The 20,274-nt window shown below is 42.3% G+C and overlaps 1 protein-coding gene across 1 annotated transcript in view; it reads right to left on the reverse strand.

Moving 5' to 3' along the window:
- The window catches only part of MPZ (myelin protein zero), a 43,175-nt gene that overhangs the window by 17,320 nt on the left and 5,581 nt on the right, over positions 1-20,274 (reverse strand). Inside the window, exons 2-5 of the mRNA XM_086945042.1 lie at positions 11,581-11,747; positions 5,613-5,826; positions 4,866-5,001; positions 3,871-3,928 (exon numbers count right to left, since the gene is read on the reverse strand). Of these exons, the coding sequence (XP_086801168.1) occupies positions 3,871-3,928; positions 4,866-5,001; positions 5,613-5,826; positions 11,581-11,747 (575 nt within the window). The remainder of the gene's footprint in view (positions 1-3,870; positions 3,929-4,865; positions 5,002-5,612; positions 5,827-11,580; positions 11,748-20,274) is intronic.

Below are 20,274 nucleotides of genomic sequence, written 5' to 3' on the forward strand. Positions count from 1 at the left end.
TGCATTTGTATAAAGAAATAAAATAAATGTTAGTGAGGGACTATGGACAGATGAGGGGCGCCGATCTGAATACAAAGTGAAGGTAAATAAAAATCTAACTGCTGCATTAAAACATAATTTCAGTGATCGCGTTAAACAAAATCAGTATTGCGTTCCTGTTAAAATATTTTTACAAGAAGTTTCGTCCCAGTAGATGTCTCACTGTCACACAAGGTTAAGCTGCGTAAGCAGAAATTTTCGGATGGTGCTGCTTTTCTCTCCCATTACTCTAAGCAGATTTACCGACCATACTTTTTAATTTAGTTTCTACGGGTTTTTAAGAAGAAACCAATTTCAGGAAAGCTTCGCATCCCACATGCTTATCTGCTTCTTGATCTTTAACGCATTAAATAATCTCCTAAGGCAAACTTTCACAGGGAGTATTACTGATCACAGGACACAGGTTATTTTTCATTTTTGAAGTGTTTGGTGTGGTTCGTAAAAGCGCTTGTTGACCAGTTTCACTCCGTAGCCAATGTACTAGCTCTATGCAAACATTTACTTTAAAAAAATAAAACTTTAAGGCAGGGACTTGTGACTGCATTTTTATTTTTTATAAATAAACTGTTTTAATGTGCTTCAATATTACTGACTACTGGAAGAACAAGTGGTTAGCTACTCGGCGCTTGCAGCGTGCTCTTCTTCTTTAACCGCATGCGCGCTAGCGGGTTTTCCCGCTGCACCCTGAAATATAAAAATCGACGGTTACGTGACAAAGCCAGCTCGTCATGCGCGCAGCGCAGGTAACGCCCATGATGAGCTGGCTTTGTCATCCGCATCGAAGGGGTTACGTTTATCTGCACGAGAGGCTGCGGAGTTTGCCTACACACATTGTTTTGGTGATTAAAGAAACTTCTTGCTTTGACCTGGCAAGGCTGCAGCAGCTTGGCAGGACACGCCTCTGGGAACTTTATCGAGGATACTGACATTATGATTAATGGATTATTTTCAGTGCTTTTGGTGTAGTGGTTAAACGTGGAGTTCGTGGTTCAGTAAGTCGTGGATAAATAGTTAGTGGTTTGGCACAGGTCGTTGTTTAGCCTTCGTGGTTCAGGCACTCGTGATTTAGTAGGTAGTTGTTTAGTCATGCAACCACGCAGAATTGCACTCCGAACAAAGTTGCATGATTAAACATGCACAGTTTTTCCCCCCGTCAAGACTAATGACATCATGAGCCCTGGGTTATCAGTACTTCTGTCACTTACCATAGGACACTAATCATGTCCCTATGATAGGGACACACCACCCCGTACGACCACCCTGCTAAATGGGGTTATAATATTTCGCATATCTCTCCATGCAGGGGATACGTGTTTTAACTGATCCACTGGTGACATAGCACTCTGTGATGTGCACTGAGTCAAGATTTATTTTTAAATAACCAAAAGTTCACTTTAACTTCCACTATTTGCCACTGGTTGCAACAAGTTAATGCATGGAAGCACTGCACTTGGTGACTACATTGCTATCCAGACTCGACTCTGGAAGTACGGGAACTATAATAGTTTTATTTATTACTTTTTCAGGTCTCAACTATCCAGGCCTTCAGCCCTGGAACACCAAGAGCAACGCTGGTGACAAGACGGTACTCAGCACCGGCTTTGCAGTAGTTATTAAAACTATATTCCTTTTTTCAAAAATACACCGGTCCTGAAGAATTGCCGATTGACCCGTTAGGGTCAGAAGGCGAGAAACATGTCTACCACTTACACGATCTAGACCCTGTAGGATCATTGCTCCAGACAGGGTTCACACATTTTAGTTAGGTTAGTACATCCTCAGAATAAAATTTGTTCCATACAGGGCAGTACTAAGCCAATTTTAACTCACTTTGCACTCTCAATTCACTACCTTGATCACACCCTCACGCACCCAACGGCTGTCTCTTAAAAGATCTCCGGCAAAGAGCCCCTTTGCGGGTGCCCGTTTTGCATTGCAGCATAGGCCCGACAAGGAGCACAGCCCAAAGATGAAGCATGACATCCTTCGGGGTGTGTGAGGGCAATCCATTAGAGACCTGTGCACTCCCCTCTGCCCCTTTTTTCTCCCCTTAGGAACTGCACACCCACTTCACTGACAGATTGATTTAATGCAATTGCTTTTGAATGAGTTTTCTATGATGTGTGCAAAGAAGTGTGTTTTTCTAGTGGATGTTAATTAGGCCACAATTCTGAATGAAATGGCATTTTGATTAAAATAGAAGTTATCTCTGCCCTTCATTCCGCCCCTCCGAAATGCAACCATCCTATCCCAGCAAGCTCTGCAGCCCAAGACAAACTGAAATATATATTAGGATATTTTGATTCTTATTGTCGTTCTGCTCACTGAATTTCCTCTACCTCTGTTGTAATTTCCAGCAATTTGCAATATCTTCCTTTTCTTCACTGAGACCTATTAATTCAAATGGTGTGAAACTTTTAATGTAACTTGCTTATTCGAATAGCTCTATGTGACTTTAGCATAGAGGTTGCTAAATAACTATTCATATAGTGGGTAAATGCTTAGGTTTTGAGGTAAGGTGATGATTATTTTTATTGCACTCGTATTTGTTGAAGAAATTATTAATTCACTCACACCACAATGATTTTGCAAAGGTTCTACTTTGTTATGCAAGAATAATAATTTGAGGGCGATCCAGAAAGTGTTTACAAAGACATCTGCATTACTAGTGAGGCTGTCCAAGTCTTTTCTGATTATGCTGCCCATTGAGACTTAGAGAATATTTTCTGATTTTTATGTACTCTGAGTAACTCTTAATTTGAGAGCCGTCGTCATATTTAATCTGTAAGTCTTATGTTTGAATTTTGTAATATAACCCTTTAACTTTTCAGTGAGCTAGAACCCAGCTATTGATTTTGGCCACTCAATTTCCATTCAATCTTAACTAATGAATTAACTGTATTTTGTTTGATTTTGGTGTTCTGTGTGGTGCCTTAACTCAGGGACATGTTGTGTCATGAAATTGAGGTTAACACAACCTCCAATCCAGTAAATTGGGGGAAATCAGATTGAGGTAAATGTTGGCGTGTCTCAATTTTTGGGTGCCCATTTGCTTCCACAACAATTTGAGCCAATTTGGGCTCCTGGCCTTTGCTATCAAGAGAGGCTGTCTTCTGAAAGCAGACTCTCATATATGTGCAGCGATATTTCATAACTTTCCATGCCCAGTCTCTAAGGCCATTTGCTAATAGTAGAGAGGAAACTAGGGGATGCTGCACACAATAAGAGTGGCTAAGGAGAAGTAGAGGTGCTGTGATAGAGAGAACGGAAGAGACAACAAGAGATCTAGAGTGTATGTGAGACAGATAGAGACACTCATAAAGACTGAGAAAGTTAGCTTCATAAGAGTGCATCTCTTTGCGAGTTCCACAACCCCTAGCTCTGCCTATTATAAATTTCATCACTTGCCACCTGTCCTTTACCTGAATTCACCCATTCCCAAGCCCTACCATTTCTAGCAATTGTAATACCGCTCACTTGCACAGCCTACCATGCCTAGGCTCTTCAGCTTCTCAGCTCTACCAGTTATGAGCTCTGCTTCTGCAAAGTTCTATACAGTAGGCTCCTCCTCTTCAATGGTTTTACCACTTGGAAGTATTCCCATTTCCAGGGTCCTCCACCGAGAGCCACTGCTTTCAAACTCAACCTTGTCTGAGCGCTGCAAGGTCAGAGCTATACCACTTCTGACATCCACCATTTAACACTTTTAATCACTTTTGAGCTCTACCATTCCTTACCTTTGCAACTTCTACACCTCTTTTCTCAAAACATATCATCTCATGTTCTCATTGGTTAGCGTCATGACTTCTTGTTAATTTTTGTGGTGCTTACCTGGCGGCTTCGCTTTGAGTCCTTGCCAGATTTATGAAGTTTCCCCCTTTCCAGTGCACTAATGGAAAAAGAAAAGAGAAGTCACATACGAATACAGATCCTTTTCTAAATAGTTCTCTAGATATCATACCAGCCAAATAGGTTAGGGCGCCTAAAGAGATCAGGGAAAAGACACATTGTTTGTGGTAAGAGCATGCACACTACACAGGATAACAATGGGTATCACACATTAATGCTTGTGAACTGAACATATTCCCTGGGGCCATTATCTGATGATATCCATTTCACAGATGCTCGCTAATTGGCCACTGTACATTCAAATTATAGATTAGCGCCTTCCCACATTTGGAGCTGGCTGGTGTAGAGCAATTGCATATTTAATCAAATATAGGAAATGTGTGGCCCTTTTTACCAATAGATTCTCTTTTCTGTTTTCAAAGCCAGTGATTTGCAAAATCACAGTATCTGCTACCACAAAGTCCAACGTCCTAATGAATCAAAGGCCCATTACGATTCACAATTGTCTTTGTGAGTCGCAATGTACTCTTTGCAAACAATTACAACTTGTATGGAAAAAGGATGTGGCATGCACACCTCCCGTCTTAATGATTCACAATGCAATGTAGTAAGGGTTTGCGATTGCAGGTATCAGATACTGGCCCTCAAACGTGGGTAGTGTCAATTGCAAAGTGTAGGCTGTCTGTGTTGTACAGCTCCCACTTTCTGAATGGCATTGGGTAAGTATGTATGCTCTCCCCAGTGGCTTCGTATTTTGCCATTTTTTGAAAACAGAGATCCGCTATCCCTCGTTTAATTCCCAAACCTTTCAGTAGGATTCACACAGAAATGTATTTCGGGTTTTTTCCCGTCACTATTGTTAAGCTTGATCTTGGCAAGTCTTTTAATAGGCAAATCTTTCAGAAGGATTTCGTAATAATTAGCAAATACTCATAATCTGATTGCAGTTGAAATCTCTGGATTCTTGATATCCTTACCTGAGATCTCTCCTCAGTCTTGCTTGCCTCTGCAACCAGCAATACCTTATAAGGTACACAATAACAGCGATGATGATCACCACACCGAGCACTCCTCCAACGATGGCGCCAACAAGAACCCCGGGTCGCAAGGGCACTAAGGAGAAAGGAATGAGAGGGGCTCAAGTACACACGATGCAATGGGCATTCAGAACAATACTCTATCTAGTCATGCCAATCAGGGTATTGGAAGTCTGTGTTTGTGCGAAGAGTCTGGGTTTAGGATCACATTTAGCATCACAAATCGTAAAATGTTCTGCATGGTCAGTTGAAAAGTATATCTCGGGTGCTCCCTATTGTTATGTAGTTCCTATTCTTTCATTAGTACCACTTCCCTGAAGCTATTAGAGATACTGCATCATCAGTAGGGTTCAAGAATTCATAAAATCACAGATCATGGGTCTTATGTACAAAGATAGGAAGGCTGAGTTTGCAAAAGCAAAATTCCAGTTTGCAATACACAATGATGCACTTGCCACTCCAAATAGTAATCCACACATTTCTAACTTTGAAGTCTCTCCCCTGGTCAATTGCAGGGTCATGCACAAATTCTTTGTGATCGCTCTGGTGGCTGCGAAACATGTAATGGTTACTGACTACCAACGATGGGCAGGAACCACTAATAAAGTGTACGGTGTCACTGCATGCTCTCCCCAATGTCTCTGTTTGCGTTATTGTGATCCAATAGCCCCTTTGACTTGCTCTTACCTTTCTGAAAGACTAAGAGATGAACAGAAGAGGTAGTCCCCACCACATCAGGCAGGTTCTTCACGTCGCAGGTAAAGGTGCCATTGTCGGTATGAGCTAGCTTGCGGATTATGATCGAGCCATCTTTCTTTCGTGGGTTACCCACAAACTCCAAGCGATCCTTAAATGTTCCAACTTCATCAATGTAGGACTTTCCTTTTGCATAGTGGACAATCTGGAAGAAGAGGGGAGTACAAGGAGCAAAAGAAATAACAAATAAGGATTGTGTGAACCTGTTCCTGTCTTTGCTCGAAGGGCCACAATAAACCTGTTTCCTCCTCTAGTTCGCTTTAGTTTTGGGGCCAAAAGCAGCATGAGGCAGTTCAACAAGGAGTTTGATGTGACCGAAAAAAATAAATATAAAATGCCCTATTCACAAAGGCACATTGGCTTGTAAGCATACATTTATGACTGAAATCAACTTTTTTATGCCTGCCAAAGGAATTCCTTGTGTGTGTACATGCAATTACTAGTGTGGATTTTTACACAGTAGTAAATCCCACTCAACCGGAATGGTATGGTTTGCTTGGAATGTTTGTGAGCACCCAGAAAGATATACATTTGTGGGCATTGTCAAACTCTTCTGCAACCCCCTTTCCAACTTGGAAAATGTCAGAGATTGACCCCTTCTAGGGTGGAAAAACGAACGAATCATCCCCAGATTTGCTGGGGGCATAGAGGAAGGGTTTTCTCTATGTGGGAAAAATGTTTTCCGTACGGAGAAAAAAATTGCATTTACAGAGGAGACTCCATTACCACTTTGTGGAGTTCTCTGATATTTTTAGCTTTACTTTTCTGAATAGACCCCATTGCTATAAAGTTTCTTTTTTTTCTTTTGACATATCTGTTTTATTAGTTTTACATCAGTACTTAACTGATCACACTTCACAAATTACAGAGGAAAGTATATCACATCTATCGCCTTGAGCCCTCCACCTTTTCAAGGCATTCAGCTTTCTGTTTACCAAAGTACACACTACATTCCACACTACATTCCACTTATGGAACCTGCAGTCCAGGTCCCCAGCATTTTACTATGTTTTCCGGGGCAGCCCCTAGCTTTACAGGCATGCCACTCTTCCTCGGCTCAGTAGTCCATTCTGCGTCTTTATCCGTTCAGCATAGGCGGTGTCTCTGCTCTCCAGTGTCATCCGGTGACATGAAATAGAGTCTTGCCTATAGTGTGCCAATAATTGAAAATGAAGAATCGTCACCACTCACAAGCCCTTGGCAGGCAGAAATGACGAGGAGTAGACCCAGAATGATATCTTGGAAATGCTTTTGGCTCCCATTGGGGTGACCATAATGTGAGCCTCAAGTGGGTTGTACTCAGGGACTACCCAAAGAGCCCCTCAATGCTGTTCTAGGGCGTGCCTGAGTTGTAAGTATTGATAAAATTGCAATCTGTGCATATTGTACACTTCGACATGGTGTTGGAATGCCCCACTCCCACATGTTGCCCAGTTTCGAGATACCAATGGTGTCCCAAGGTGGTCAGGTGTCAGAGCCAACTTCCGGCCCACACTGGGGTCTCCATGGCCAGGGTCCAATGTCAGCGAATACACCGCAAGGCCTGATGCCAGCATGGATGTGATGTTCAGGATGCTGGAGTGAGACAGACTTGCGGGGTGGGCCCAAAGAGTAAATCAAAGATTCCGTATCGCTTCAAGGTCCGGAGCCCTATAGCCATGGATAGGTCCACTCTGTCCCCTAATATCCAGTGGTTAATAGGTACATTGTGGATGGTCTAATGTTGGCTACTACAAGGCCACACTTAAAGGGTCTCAGCACATATTTGCTTTATGGGGTTTGTTCCCCCTTACAGAGAAACTTTGGGGGTGCTGTTTACAGGGTGCGGAAAAAGGCTGGCAGTATTTCATAGGGGTAATTTTGCAAGGTGTATAGCAACTTCAGTAAGTGGATCATTTTGAATAAGGGTCATCTCCCAGCTTGTAAGGGGGGGTGGCCTTCCATCCTTCCATGTCCCGTCAGGCCTGGGTAACCATGGGCTTAATGTTGTTCTCTCAAGTACTTTGTTTGGTGCCTGTGATATAGACCCCGAGGTACTTAAAGTGGTGTTTCCCATTGCAGGGTGGTGGCAGTGCAGATGTATTCGTGTGACCCCAATAGAGAAAAGTAAACAGCTCAACTGGCCCTGGCCACCATCCCACAGATCTGCAAGACCACGGCTGGATGAAGATCCTTCTCCTACCTCTCTGTAAAGACCTGGAACTCCCTGCTTCTGCACCTCAGGCAATCACCATCCCTGAGGCAATTCAGGAAGGACCTTAGGACCTGGCTCTTCAACTGAACCTCAGACCCACAGCCCCATCCAGCTCCTTGAGAAACTCATGTGTGACTAGTCACGCTTTTTAAGAACACTGATTGATTGACTTGGTCCAGTTGACCTGTAGAACCTATGTGATTATTGAAGGCTTCACATTTCAATTTGGACTGCTTTTTTATTTTGTTAGTTATTGTCGAAGAATATTTAGAATAGTATTTGAAGGAGTAATCCTGGCACGTTACAACAAGAATCACTGGGGTTACCATTAAGTAAAATTCATTGTTAGTAATTATTTTAAAGATATTTAATAAAGCATTCAAAAGTCAGGCCTCAGTTCTGCAGCAGTCTGCATGGCAAGGAGAAGGAAGGTGTCATGGGGTGTTTTGAGCCTTGAGGTGGTCTTTTTTGATTATCTTAGATAAAAATTCTCCAAGGAGTAGCTTGTTAGCTACTGGTAGCTCCCCCCCCCCACACACACACCTGTAAGCAGCTCTCCTGTGTGCATTCCAGCATACTAAATTAGAAGATTTTGCTTGGTTGAATTGATATATGTATACCAAAATTGAAAAATGTGTGTTTGAGACAAGTATGTGTGCATTTTCAGAGCTCATTACCTGATGTTTGGAGAAAAATGGTTGAATTTCAAAGATATTTTTAAAACTGATATTTGAGTGATAAATCATACAGCGCTGGGGAGAATCATTAATATTACTAACTTTATTCTGGGGAGTTGCATCTATGGTTGTTATGTATAAAACATGTAGACAAAGCATTTTTTCATTACTGCTGGCAAGCTTGCCTGATACACTGAGGTGACCGCTACTAGTAAACTTGCATATGGTGGCCACTAAAGTAATCTTGCCAAACACAGTCACTAATACACCACTAATAATATTCGTAGCTCAGGATGATTTTCATTGGCCATAAGTAGCTCTTAATATGTCATGTGTATGTATAGCGTGCTAATCACCCATGGGGGAATCCAGGCGCTTTGCAGGGGGGCAGGCAGCTGTCGTCTGGTAGGTTAATGAAAGAGACATGTCTTCAACTTCTAGTGGAACTCAAGAAGCATGGAGGAGGCTCTAATGTGGGGAGGGAGGTTGTTCCATTCTTCGGGGAATGGATATGAGTATGCGTGGCCTCCGGCTGTGGCGTTACGGATGCGGGATATGCATGCCAGTGAGAGTTCAGCTGAGCGGATGAGCATAGGATGTCTGTAGAACTGTATGCGGCTGTTGAGGTATGCAGCACCGGTGCTTTTGTATGTGCTTGTGAGCAGTTTAAATTTGTTGCTTTTGTGGATTAGGATCCAGTCTTTATTACAGACCGGTTTGGAGACCCCTTCTTAGATGTTGTGGAAAGGTGAGTTTTGGGTTGATGATTAGGAATCCAGTGATCCCTTGTTTTCATTTTTTCTCAGGTGACAATGTTTGCCTCTCCTACAGGATCAAAAACTATTCCTTATGAGAAAGACATGTTAATGAAGTAAGAAAGTGTGATGTTCCTCAGGGGTTTGTTTGAAAATATCTGAATTATCAGCAGTGTTGAGGAAGCTCGATGGATTTCAAAAATTCAATTGAAATACATTTTGAGCTTACCTGACAAAATGCTGATTGTGGCTGCTGTTGGAAGAGGGGGGTTTTGGTGGATGTGCCCAGATTACGTGCTGGACAATATGGATGTGCAACTGTTTACTACTTAATTGATAAAGGAACTTGAGAGGTAGTCTCGAAACTGTTGGAAGTTTACATTTGTAGGTAGTAGAGGTACTTAGTCCGGTGAATTAGTCTGAAAAGCCCTGTGGGTTGCTTATTCGCTCCCACTATTTTGATCGTAAAGTATTATTTTAGGAACTGTGCTATGCTACCTAACTGTATACATGGCGTTAGTCAAACTTACAGATATTGACTGATCTGTAAACACCTGCAGACATTTTTGCACTGATTCACAAAGTAGTACATCGACATGCATACATTTATGTCTACGTGTGTTTGCAAATTTTATGAAAGTTATAAAAATTCCTAGAAATACGCATTGGAAGCTGGTCAGGCAGAGGTTTCCTGGTGTACTTAACAGATTGCAAATCATGAAATTTGTTTTTTTATTTTTTCCTCTATAAAAAAACATGGATTTCATGTTGAAGAAAATCCTTCCCATACAGTCCACCAAATATGGAGGTTGTTCCCCTTCCCACCCTGGCCGAAGACTTATCCCAGCCTTTTGCTGTAGTAAATCGTTAATCAATTCCAGGTTAAAAAGGGGTTGAAGTGGAGTCTGGAAATGCCAATTTGGTTAGGGTAGATTGGCATTGCTTGCATATGTACATGTTTATGGGTGTTTCCAAACTTTCAAAGTAAACCACTCCTTGAATGCCCACATCATAGCCCTTGGATAGATTTACGAGTCCTGATTTATCTTTTCTCGTGGCACAGAAATCCGTCATCCTAAATGCATTTTTACTCCCACCTGAATCCTTCTGTGGATTTTTAGTAGGTATTTAAACAAGTAAATTTGTCTTAAACTGACATTAATGACCGAATTAACCTTTATGAAATGGAGCCTATGTGGTTGCATCCTATGGATACAATTTTAGTCATGCTTAGATGCAACATGACAGTCCTCCCTTTCTATTCTATTGTTTTCTACCAATGCTTGCATCCTAGTCCTTCATATTCCTACAGCTATGGTGTACTTACTCTGTATGCAAACGCTATAGATACCATGTTTTTTTTACAAACAGACACTGTGTTATTCTTTCATTAAGATATCTGGCAATTTCTTCCCTCAGAGAGTTTACTAATCCCAGTGGCTTAGCTAGACTTACTGCATCCGGGGCGGCCCCTAAATTTGCCTGGGGTGGGGGGGGGGGCTTCGGGGGGGGGGGGTATGAGGTAGTTGACATGCATGACTTGCTCACCTATGCAGCCCCAAAAAGAGTGCTGCCCCCTCCCCCCCCCCCCCGCTACGCCACTGACTAACCCACCCTAAATAAATCATGCTGGTTCTTCCTACAGTCACTGTGATGATCCTACTTGCATATATTATACTGTGATAATAGTGCTTAGCTAACAGAGATATGATACAACTTATAATGACTTCACTAGTTCTTCATAGACACTATGAGTCACCTACCTACAGTCACTACGCTCTTCACGCCAATATTTACTGACTACATACACTATTATATCCCTACTTTTGTGATATCCCAACAGGCAAATGACCTCTTCTATATACACTGCCTTTGTCCTTCCTACAGATATGTGCTAGTTATACCTGCAGACATGTTGCTAGTGCCCCCCACAGACACGATGCTTCTTTCTACCTGAAGACATATGTCTAGTTCGACAATCTGACGCTGTACCAGGCTTGCCTATGGTCTCTGTGGTTTCGAGAGTCACAACTCAAATATTCTAAATAAACATATTCTAAATTGGATCTTGGAGGTACATAGATTTTGTGGGTCCTTCATATCAGTAATAATAACATTGGCTATGGCTGACAGAACATCTGTTGAAGAATAAACTAAGTCACAGGGTCAAACTTCACCAACATTTAAGTATTACAAGCATGGAGGTCCAACTATAGTTTAATATTCACACGAATAACATCTGTACAAGAAAACACTGTGAGTAGCAGCCTTACGGATTGACTGGACCTGCTGCCATCGGGCCTGAAGTGCCAGGTCACAGAGATGTCATCTGAAATCCACTCGCTTGACCAGAATGTGCAGGAGAGGGTGACCTTTGATCCCACGGTCCCATGGACCTCACGAGCGGTGTATACGTCAATTCCCAAGGTAGGAAAGGGAGCTGCAGAAGAAAACAAAAGTAAAGGATCCTGTCATCGTTCTCAGACATTCCCCACTGCAGACAATGGCACAGACATGAACGCCAGGAGCTCTCGCCATATAGGGCACCAGATTTGTGAGGAGACAGACCTTCATGAAAACCAAAGGAGACATGTTACTTACAACTCTCAGTTACCTCAAGAAGGTTTAGAAACAAACCTGTATATATATGCTTCTAAGAGAATGCTTGAGAGCTGGCAACAATCTATCACACACCCTACAATGTCAAATGTCAGAAAGTAAAGGGATTTCCTCTTCTGCATCCCTGGGGTTGTTGCTAGAACCTCTCCTTCCTTCCCATGCTTGCTGCTTGAACGGTTGTCCTGAAATGACTCTCCTCCTATCTGTACACGTACAACTTCCTGGGTACATGACTTGTCACCCTGCATGACTTCCTTGTGTCCAAACCGCTCAGTTTGAACCCCTGCATGTACTTCTATTGACAACATTCTCGGATTTGTACTCTTTCTCAATCTTCTCGAGATAAAGAGAGTGCTAAGTTCTCTGCACTCAGTGACTGTAACGGCAAGTAGTGTGCATATTTTCCTACATCCATAATTTGGGCTTATGTAAACTGTATATGTCCAGTTACATCACTTCCTACTCCAAGGAACAGTGCATTTCTTAGTGTGCCTCTTGACATAATTTTCTAAGTCAATTTTTTGGGTTTCTCTAAACTGTATATATTTGGTGAAATCACTTCCTACACCAGGTTTCTGCTGCCAACACTTCAGCCTCTGTGTATATGCACAGGTTTCTGCAGGCATAAGTACCTTTCTAGTTTTCTGCAACATTTCCACCTCTGTGCACATGCGCAGGTTTCTGCAGGCATAAGTACCTTTCTAGTTTTCTGAAAGCATTATGCAGCACACATGGAAAGAGGAAAAAGCTTCTGAGGATGTTTTTGTGCAGGCAGGTGCCCCTTCCTGCCCAAAAACAATCCTGGCACACACGCACCCTAGCATCATGGTGCCTGCTTTAGTGATAGGCTGATGAAACTGCGTCATTGCTGGGGGACAGGACACCAACGCACTGTATTAGATAAATATAGTGCATTCCGGCCCTTTCACTATGACATAGGGCAGAGCAGCAGAATGACTTGCTGTGCTGCTCTGTGCCAAATCTCCATAAATGAGGCCCCAGGTACCCAAGAGCAGGTTTTTGGTGGACATCGCAAACGTCTGTGCGCGCATGCATCTGAGGACATCGTTTGCTTCTACACACGCCTGGGCGTGTTTCTGGGGATACAATATCCTCCAGTGTATACTTAGACAGGTTTCATATGTACTTTCTAGGTATGCAGGAACAGGTACAGGCTGACATCCCTTGAGTCGCTTCTGGGACATCCTTTGCTTCCATACACGCCTGGGCCTCTTCCTAGTGATGTGACATCGTCCTGTGTGCACCTGCACAGGTTCCTGGATACAGTAAGTACCTTCTAGGTATACAAGGACAGGAGTGTGATGACATACCTTCCACCTGCTTGAGCTGACAGATTTCCTTTGATATCACTTTCTGTTGTACTGGCCTTGGCAGATTTGCAGGGATGTGCGTTGTTACAACGCATGCTTTTACCTCGCATGCTGTAACAACGCAAGTTTTAAAACGCATTCCATTACAACGCATTACACTGGGGGGTGCTGGATAGTAAATATTTGTATTTACTATTCCAACACCAGTCCCCGTGGACACTAGGGAAGGTGTTTGATAGTAAATTAAAACTATTCCCTATCCTAGAGCGCCCCCCAGTGTAATGCGTTGTAATGGTTTTCGATTGAAAGTCTGCGTTGTAATAGCACTGCGTGCTAAAAGTTGCGTTATAAAGGTTGTTCTCCATTTGTAGAGATCACATCCTTTGTGTATCTGCACCTTCACGGATTTCTGGTGTGATTTATAATGGAGCCACCTCTTCCTGTTATGTTGAATGATGACCTCGGAACCTTTACAAGGCTTCGGTTTGGCTCTTTCCACTCAAACATGCATGCATTGTCCTACCACGAAGAGGCAGCAGTGGCCAGTCTGTATACGAATGTCCTGTCCTCAGCCCCCACTGCAAGTGTCGGAGACCCGTCCGTAGGAGGCTCTTATGAACGATTCCAGCCACGACTCGCTTCAAGGAATCCGCGTGACTTGGACCGGGTTCAAAATATGACTGAATAGCAACTCTGTGCCTCGGTCTAGCAATGGCGCTGAAGTGCCCCTTTATTCTTCCCACTTGACATACTTTCCAAATGCCCAGTCCTTGTGTGCTCTTGGTGTGCCATGTCTACCCTGTTCCTCACCCACAATCTTCTTTTCATGGCCTGAACATATCTCACACTTTTAATCTGTGTGGAACATTTTATTTCTAATGCCTTTCAATTGTAGAATATTTACAATACCATCGTTACATACATTGTAAGTGCTGCCTCAGAAAGCTGTTCTCCACATATTACAGCTAAATCATGAATGCTTAGTGCTGGCTCAGAGTGTTGGTCCCAATTTATCATGATAAAAACACTGGTGTTATCAGTGGCATTACAAGTACATTTACTTGCCGCTATCAGGAAGCTTCCTACTAGGGCTTGGTAGACCAGCAAAGGAGGTATCTGAACTCCAAGCTTTGGAATGAACATTATGGGCTATAATAAAAAATTCTGGTGTTAAAATTATTCTATAATAAATGATTTTGCATCGTATTAAAATAACACAAATTATTAAAACATTCTGTACATTAGCCTTGCTCATTACTAATATTATTTTGAGTATGGCTATTCTTGTTACGTTCCAGTCAGTTCATGTGAAGATTAGTCATTTTGCAGCGCAGAGAAAATGAGACCTTCTGAAGTCCCACTGACTGTGCACCGCATAGAGGTGGCGTATAGAGAGCGCCCCCACCAGGACACCACTTGCAAGGTGGCAAATGGGCTACCAGGGTGCTAACAGGTATCTTTGTGCATGGGGATGTGGTCACTCACTGCACCCGCCCGCAGGGGGATCTCTGTGAAAGGCATCCCAGCAGCTTCAGGAAGCCTGTCCACCGCTCACTAATGCACTGAGTTGTAGTAGTACAAAATCTAATGCATATGTCACAGTAATTACACTAAATAGTAAGTAGTTGTTCCACACTTGTCAAAGTGAGCTTTAAGAAACTGCATTTGTAAAACATACTTAAATATAATGACTTAACATTTTATAAGTTAAATCAAAAAATGTTGTTGATATAATAATGCACCCGATAGTTTTTAAATTAAAACAGTATTTAACTGCTTCAGAAATTAATCTTATACTAGTGCCCTTCCAAATGGTCCACTCCATAGGGGCAGAGGTTTCAGGCAAATGCGCAATAGGTGAGTAAGGGTTTCCTCTTTATAGCCTCAGAGACAACATGCCTTCTTTCCCCTGTAGAGTCTGCCGCCACGACCCCTCAAGTTTGATGAAAGGGATGTGTAGCAGTCTAAATCCTAAATACTTCCTTTGTATCGCACCTTTCAAGATGGAATTGATATAATCCTGCTGAGGCAGTAAATAGGATTTGTATACCAGATCCATATGCTTATATTTTTAAAACAAGATTATTTCTTTCTCGTTTTGAGTGAGTTAATGCCTTCCTTATTACACGCTTCTGTACAGATCAACTCAGTTTAGCAAAACTCTCAAAGGGCCAGATGTAGGTAGGCAAATACCGGTCGGTATGATTCGGTATTTAAGAATCGGTAATCTGGGATTACCTACATCGAGCCCAAAGTCTCCTAAATTGTGTGCTATTATCACCTTGTTTAAAGAAGAACTATTCAGTTCCATGACATTGTTTAAAATGTTCTTGAGTGCCAGATAAATCAGAGATTTTAGGGTGGTGGGATCTGTGTCTGATCAGTGAGACTATAATGAATGTCAGTAAAATTGAAGTACCCTTTGATAGTCTGGAATATGAAGAAATTCGGTATTAGAACAGCACTCCTGGACTTACGGCCAGATTCACCAAGCCGAAAACGGCTCGCAAAGGGCCAGATTCTGAGAATCTGGCCCTTTGCGAACGCTATTTTTGCATTTGGGATTCATCATCCCAAATGCAAAAATCGCAATTCTAGAAATCGCATATTTGCGAATAATTGCATTTAAGGAATCTCAATTAGAGATTCCTTACATGCAATTCAAGAAGCATTTAAAAATTGCGAAATCGCTATTTTTGGCCGCTATTTACCGCGAAGCCTGACTTCGTGGTAAATAGCGAAAACTGAGAAAAATGCACTTTTGTGCATTTTTTTCTGTTGTATGTTACACACACACATGTCCTTTGGACATGTGTGTGCGCAACATCAGTCTACATTTTCATTTCAGGGGTGCTACAGGGTGTCCTTTGGACACCCCTGGCACCCTTGAAATCACATCCTTATTTGCGATTAGCAAATTGCTAATCGCAAATAAGGAATAACTCCCCATTCATTCCTATGGGCCTTCAGGCCTATAGGAATGAATTGGGAGTTATTCCTTATTTGCGATTAGCAATTTGCTAATCGCAAATAAGGAATGTGTAGGAATCGCAATTTATTTAGCGATTCCTACATGAATCCCGTTTTGCAAGTCCTTAATAGCGATTCCTTAATAATCGCTATTAAGGACTCGCAAAACGGGACGATGATGAATCTAGCTGTAAATCTTTTGCAAGACCCAACGATTCTCTCAGCAAGATTCCAGGGATTCGAAAGATCCCAAGAGCCAGGTTGTGTAGGGTCAAAATATTATCAAATTAGATAAGATATTATTTGTACACAACTCTATCTAATTACATTCGAGGACATTCGAGGTGTTTCAACTACGAAATCTGTCTTGCCGACAAGGCATGGAAGATAAAATGTTTTTTATTGCGTGTAAACTTTGCATGGCATTTGTAAACATAGAACCGGATACAACTCGAACCACCAAAAGGTCTGAGGGCTATCCAGAACACGAATCCCCCCAAAAGGTGATCATTTTATGGCGTGTCCAATTTTGAAGAGTTCATCCAGAAGCCATTATTTGGCGTTGGAACATAGATGCCTTTGACACGTAATTGATTCTAATCTATGATGTAAACTATGTATTAGTTTTTTCCTTTGAAATAACCGAAGCACAAAAAAGCATTAGTAATGTCAGTCTAAAAACGGTTATTGCCACCTCTCTAAATTCGCCTCACTTTTGGAATTATTTACTGTTTAGTTATGCCACAAATATTTAAAATGCCAGATGAAAATAAAAAAAGCAACAGGTGGACCACTGGTTCAACCACTGGCAAATGTGTTGGCCCACACAGAAGGAGATATCATTCCTTTCTAGTGTGGGTCAGTGAGTAGCTGAATATTCTGTGCATGTGAAACAAGGAGGGCAGCAAATTATCAACCATATCTCTCTGTAAGCTGCATCAGTGGTCCTCACTAGGCTGCCGAGAGCTTGTTCAGTTTGATATTGTCTTTATATAAATATTGTTCCTTCGCATTCCATGATTCGTGAAAAAGTGGCTAACTAGAAAAAATAAATGGCTAACATCCTCAATGTCCTTTTTGGCTAATTTGAAAGGTAAATTAAAGTCCCTTGAAGTTATGTTCTCATGCAATATTTGCCACAAGAATTTCGTCCTGCCAGTGACATGGTACGTACAAGGTATGACTATCTTGCCCTTATAATTCAACATCAGCTAAGAGAAAGTTATGTATGCAGATGTGGGAAAAGAGAGGACAGGAAAGGAAAACAAGTAAAACATGTGGTAAGGATTTTGTATTGAGCACGTTATTAGAGGCTAATGGGTAAAGAGCCTAGCTTCCTTCCTAAACTGAGAACTTAATCAAGAGGACAGTTTCCGAAGAAGAAGATCGGCAATGGAAAGAATTAGAGCCACAATAAACATACTTAAGAATTTAAACCTTCATCTGTGCTTAGCAGGTGCAAAGATGAACGTGTAGGATTAACTTGGAAGTTTAAGGTTAGGATTTGCTATAGAGAAACCCTCGTTTTTTGTATTTCTTTTCATCGGATGTATGTATGTATGTATGTATGTATATATGTGATATCAAAAAACAATAGCGACAACGGCCCAACAGGGTAAACCCTGCTGGAAAATGATTATAGGACGCCCTGATTTCTCGAGTAAAGCTCTTGAAAGGAGACCCACTGTGACGGGAAACCCAATCATGGACAATCAGCTGTTTGGGGACTGGATGATTGAACTTAGCAAGGGGTCCCACAGCTCCTATAACTAGGGCACGCAACAAGAAAATGTCTGCACCTTGGTTTTCACTGCCTTTAAAAGAAAAGCAAGGGGAAGTAAGGGCTTTGGAACGTAGGTGGCGTCGAAACTATGAGAGTAAGGATCTTACCATTTATAAATCTGCACGGAGACAATATCATGCCCTGATCAAGACTGCTAAAATAAACTTTTACACGGAAGCCATAAAAAACAATGATAATAAACAGAAAGATTTTTAAGATAGTAAACTCCTTCAGGAATCCTAAAATCCTGCTGCAAGAAATTCCTACCTCTCAAAGTCTCTGTAACACCATAGCGGACTTCTTTGAAGAAAAAGTGCAGACCCTGATCAAAGAATTTCCTCCCCCGACTCCACCGAGCCGAGACGAGGGGGTCACGACAGGTACCGACACGGTCAGCATGAACACTTTCCTGCCCATTAACCTGGAGAAAACTCGCAAGGCTATATTGTCTATTAAGTCGGGGTCTCCTTTCGATCCTTGCCCCCCCATGGTACTTCAGGCCCTTGTGGACATTGCCAATCCCGTTATTAACAATATAATAAATTCCTCACTCTGACTGGCAATGATTCCTACAGAATGGAAACTTGCAGCGGTAAAGCCTCTCCAGAAGAAGCAATTGGCGGATCCTACAACCCTTTCAAACCTACGGCCTATTTCGCTTCTGCCTGTTTTATGCAAGTTAACTGAAAAATGTGTAAATAGGCAACTTACGACCTTCCTGGAGGACAACAATGTTTGGCTCCCCAATCAATCGGGTTTTAGAGCTCAACACTCCACAGAGTCAGCTCTTCTTTTTACTGCGGAAACCTTATGCTCTGCTATGGATCAAGGCAAAAAGGCTGTTCTGGTACTATTAGACCTGTCCGTGGCCTTTGATACGGTCTCACATGCCATTCTTATAGACCATCTAGCGACATCTGGCATAGCAGGAAACGTATTGGACTGGATTAAGTACTTTCTCAAGAATAGGCGGCAAGTAATTACGTTAGGGCAGTTCAGCTCAGAGGAAAAAGAGCTTACGTCAGGGGTCCCTCAGGGATCCAGATTAAGCCTGACGCTTTTTAATGTATATATGGCCCCCCTGATTAAATTAATATTGTCCTATAGGATTAATACCATCTCTTATGCGGACGATATGCAGCTCATCCTGGTGCTGGACAATGACATGACAGAGGCAGAAGAAAATCTTAAAAACTGCCTCTCAGCCACCTTTGAATGGATGAGTAACAACCACCTGAGGTGTAACTCTGGAAAAACAGAAATCTTGCCTTTTGGGCAACAAAATCATTTCAGTTCAAAACAGTGGTGGCCTGAAGATGCCAATGCGCCCCCGAACACAATCAGCGCAGCTAGGAATTTAGGTATCAAGTTTGATGCCACTCTGTCATTCAAGCAACAGGCCTTGGCCGTGGCGGGGATCTGTTTTAACATCATTAAAGGTCTGAGGAAATTCTTTGACCTATTACCACTCTCAGCAAGACAAATGGTGGCGGTTGCCTTTTTAACCTCTCGGCTGGACTACCGCACCAGTTTGTATGCGGGAACAAACAAAGCAGTTATGCATAAGCTGCAGATGGTCCAGCATGCAGCCGTCCGATTGGTGCTGAGATGGCCTAGGAAATCATCGGCCTCAGTGGCGTTGGACACCCTTCACTGGCTACCTATTCACAAGCGTGTGTTGTTTAAAGTCCTAGTTATCACTTTTATGGCCTTTCATTCACGAGGGCCCAAATACCTTCAAAAGAGCTTCATGCGATACCTTCCAGCCCGTACCTTGAGATCCTCCAACGCAAACCTGCTGACCATTCCCACCTTTAGATGGATCACAAAGGGAGGGAAATCTCTGGCAGTCATAGGACCTAAGGCTTGGAACCAACTTCCCCCCTATCTTCGTCAAACCACCTCCGAATCAGCCTTTAGGAAATTACTAAAGACTTGGATCTATAACCTTCCTGATATACGTTGTAAAGCTTTAATTTGAATGTCTGGCCCCACTGACATGAGCAGTTGACCAGCTTTTTCATCAGTCTGGTATTTTCTTAGCGCCAAGATGCTCCTTGGAGTGATAGCCGCGCTATACAAAAACAATTTTACATTACATTTGTAGAGAGAACCTCGCCAAAATGCAGATGAGTTTTGTACAGGTTGAAATGCAAGAATACATGATGAAAATGTGCTTTCTTCTCCTATTTCTTCTTTGAGGTGATACATTTTGACCTCTCTTGGGATGACCGAAGTCTTTTCTCTAGTTTTTCTTGTACATT

Source organism: Lissotriton vulgaris, chromosome 12 (assembly GCF_964263255.1).
Source record: "Lissotriton vulgaris chromosome 12, aLisVul1.2, whole genome shotgun sequence".
NCBI classification, from domain to species: domain Eukaryota; kingdom Metazoa; phylum Chordata; class Amphibia; order Caudata; family Salamandridae; genus Lissotriton; species Lissotriton vulgaris.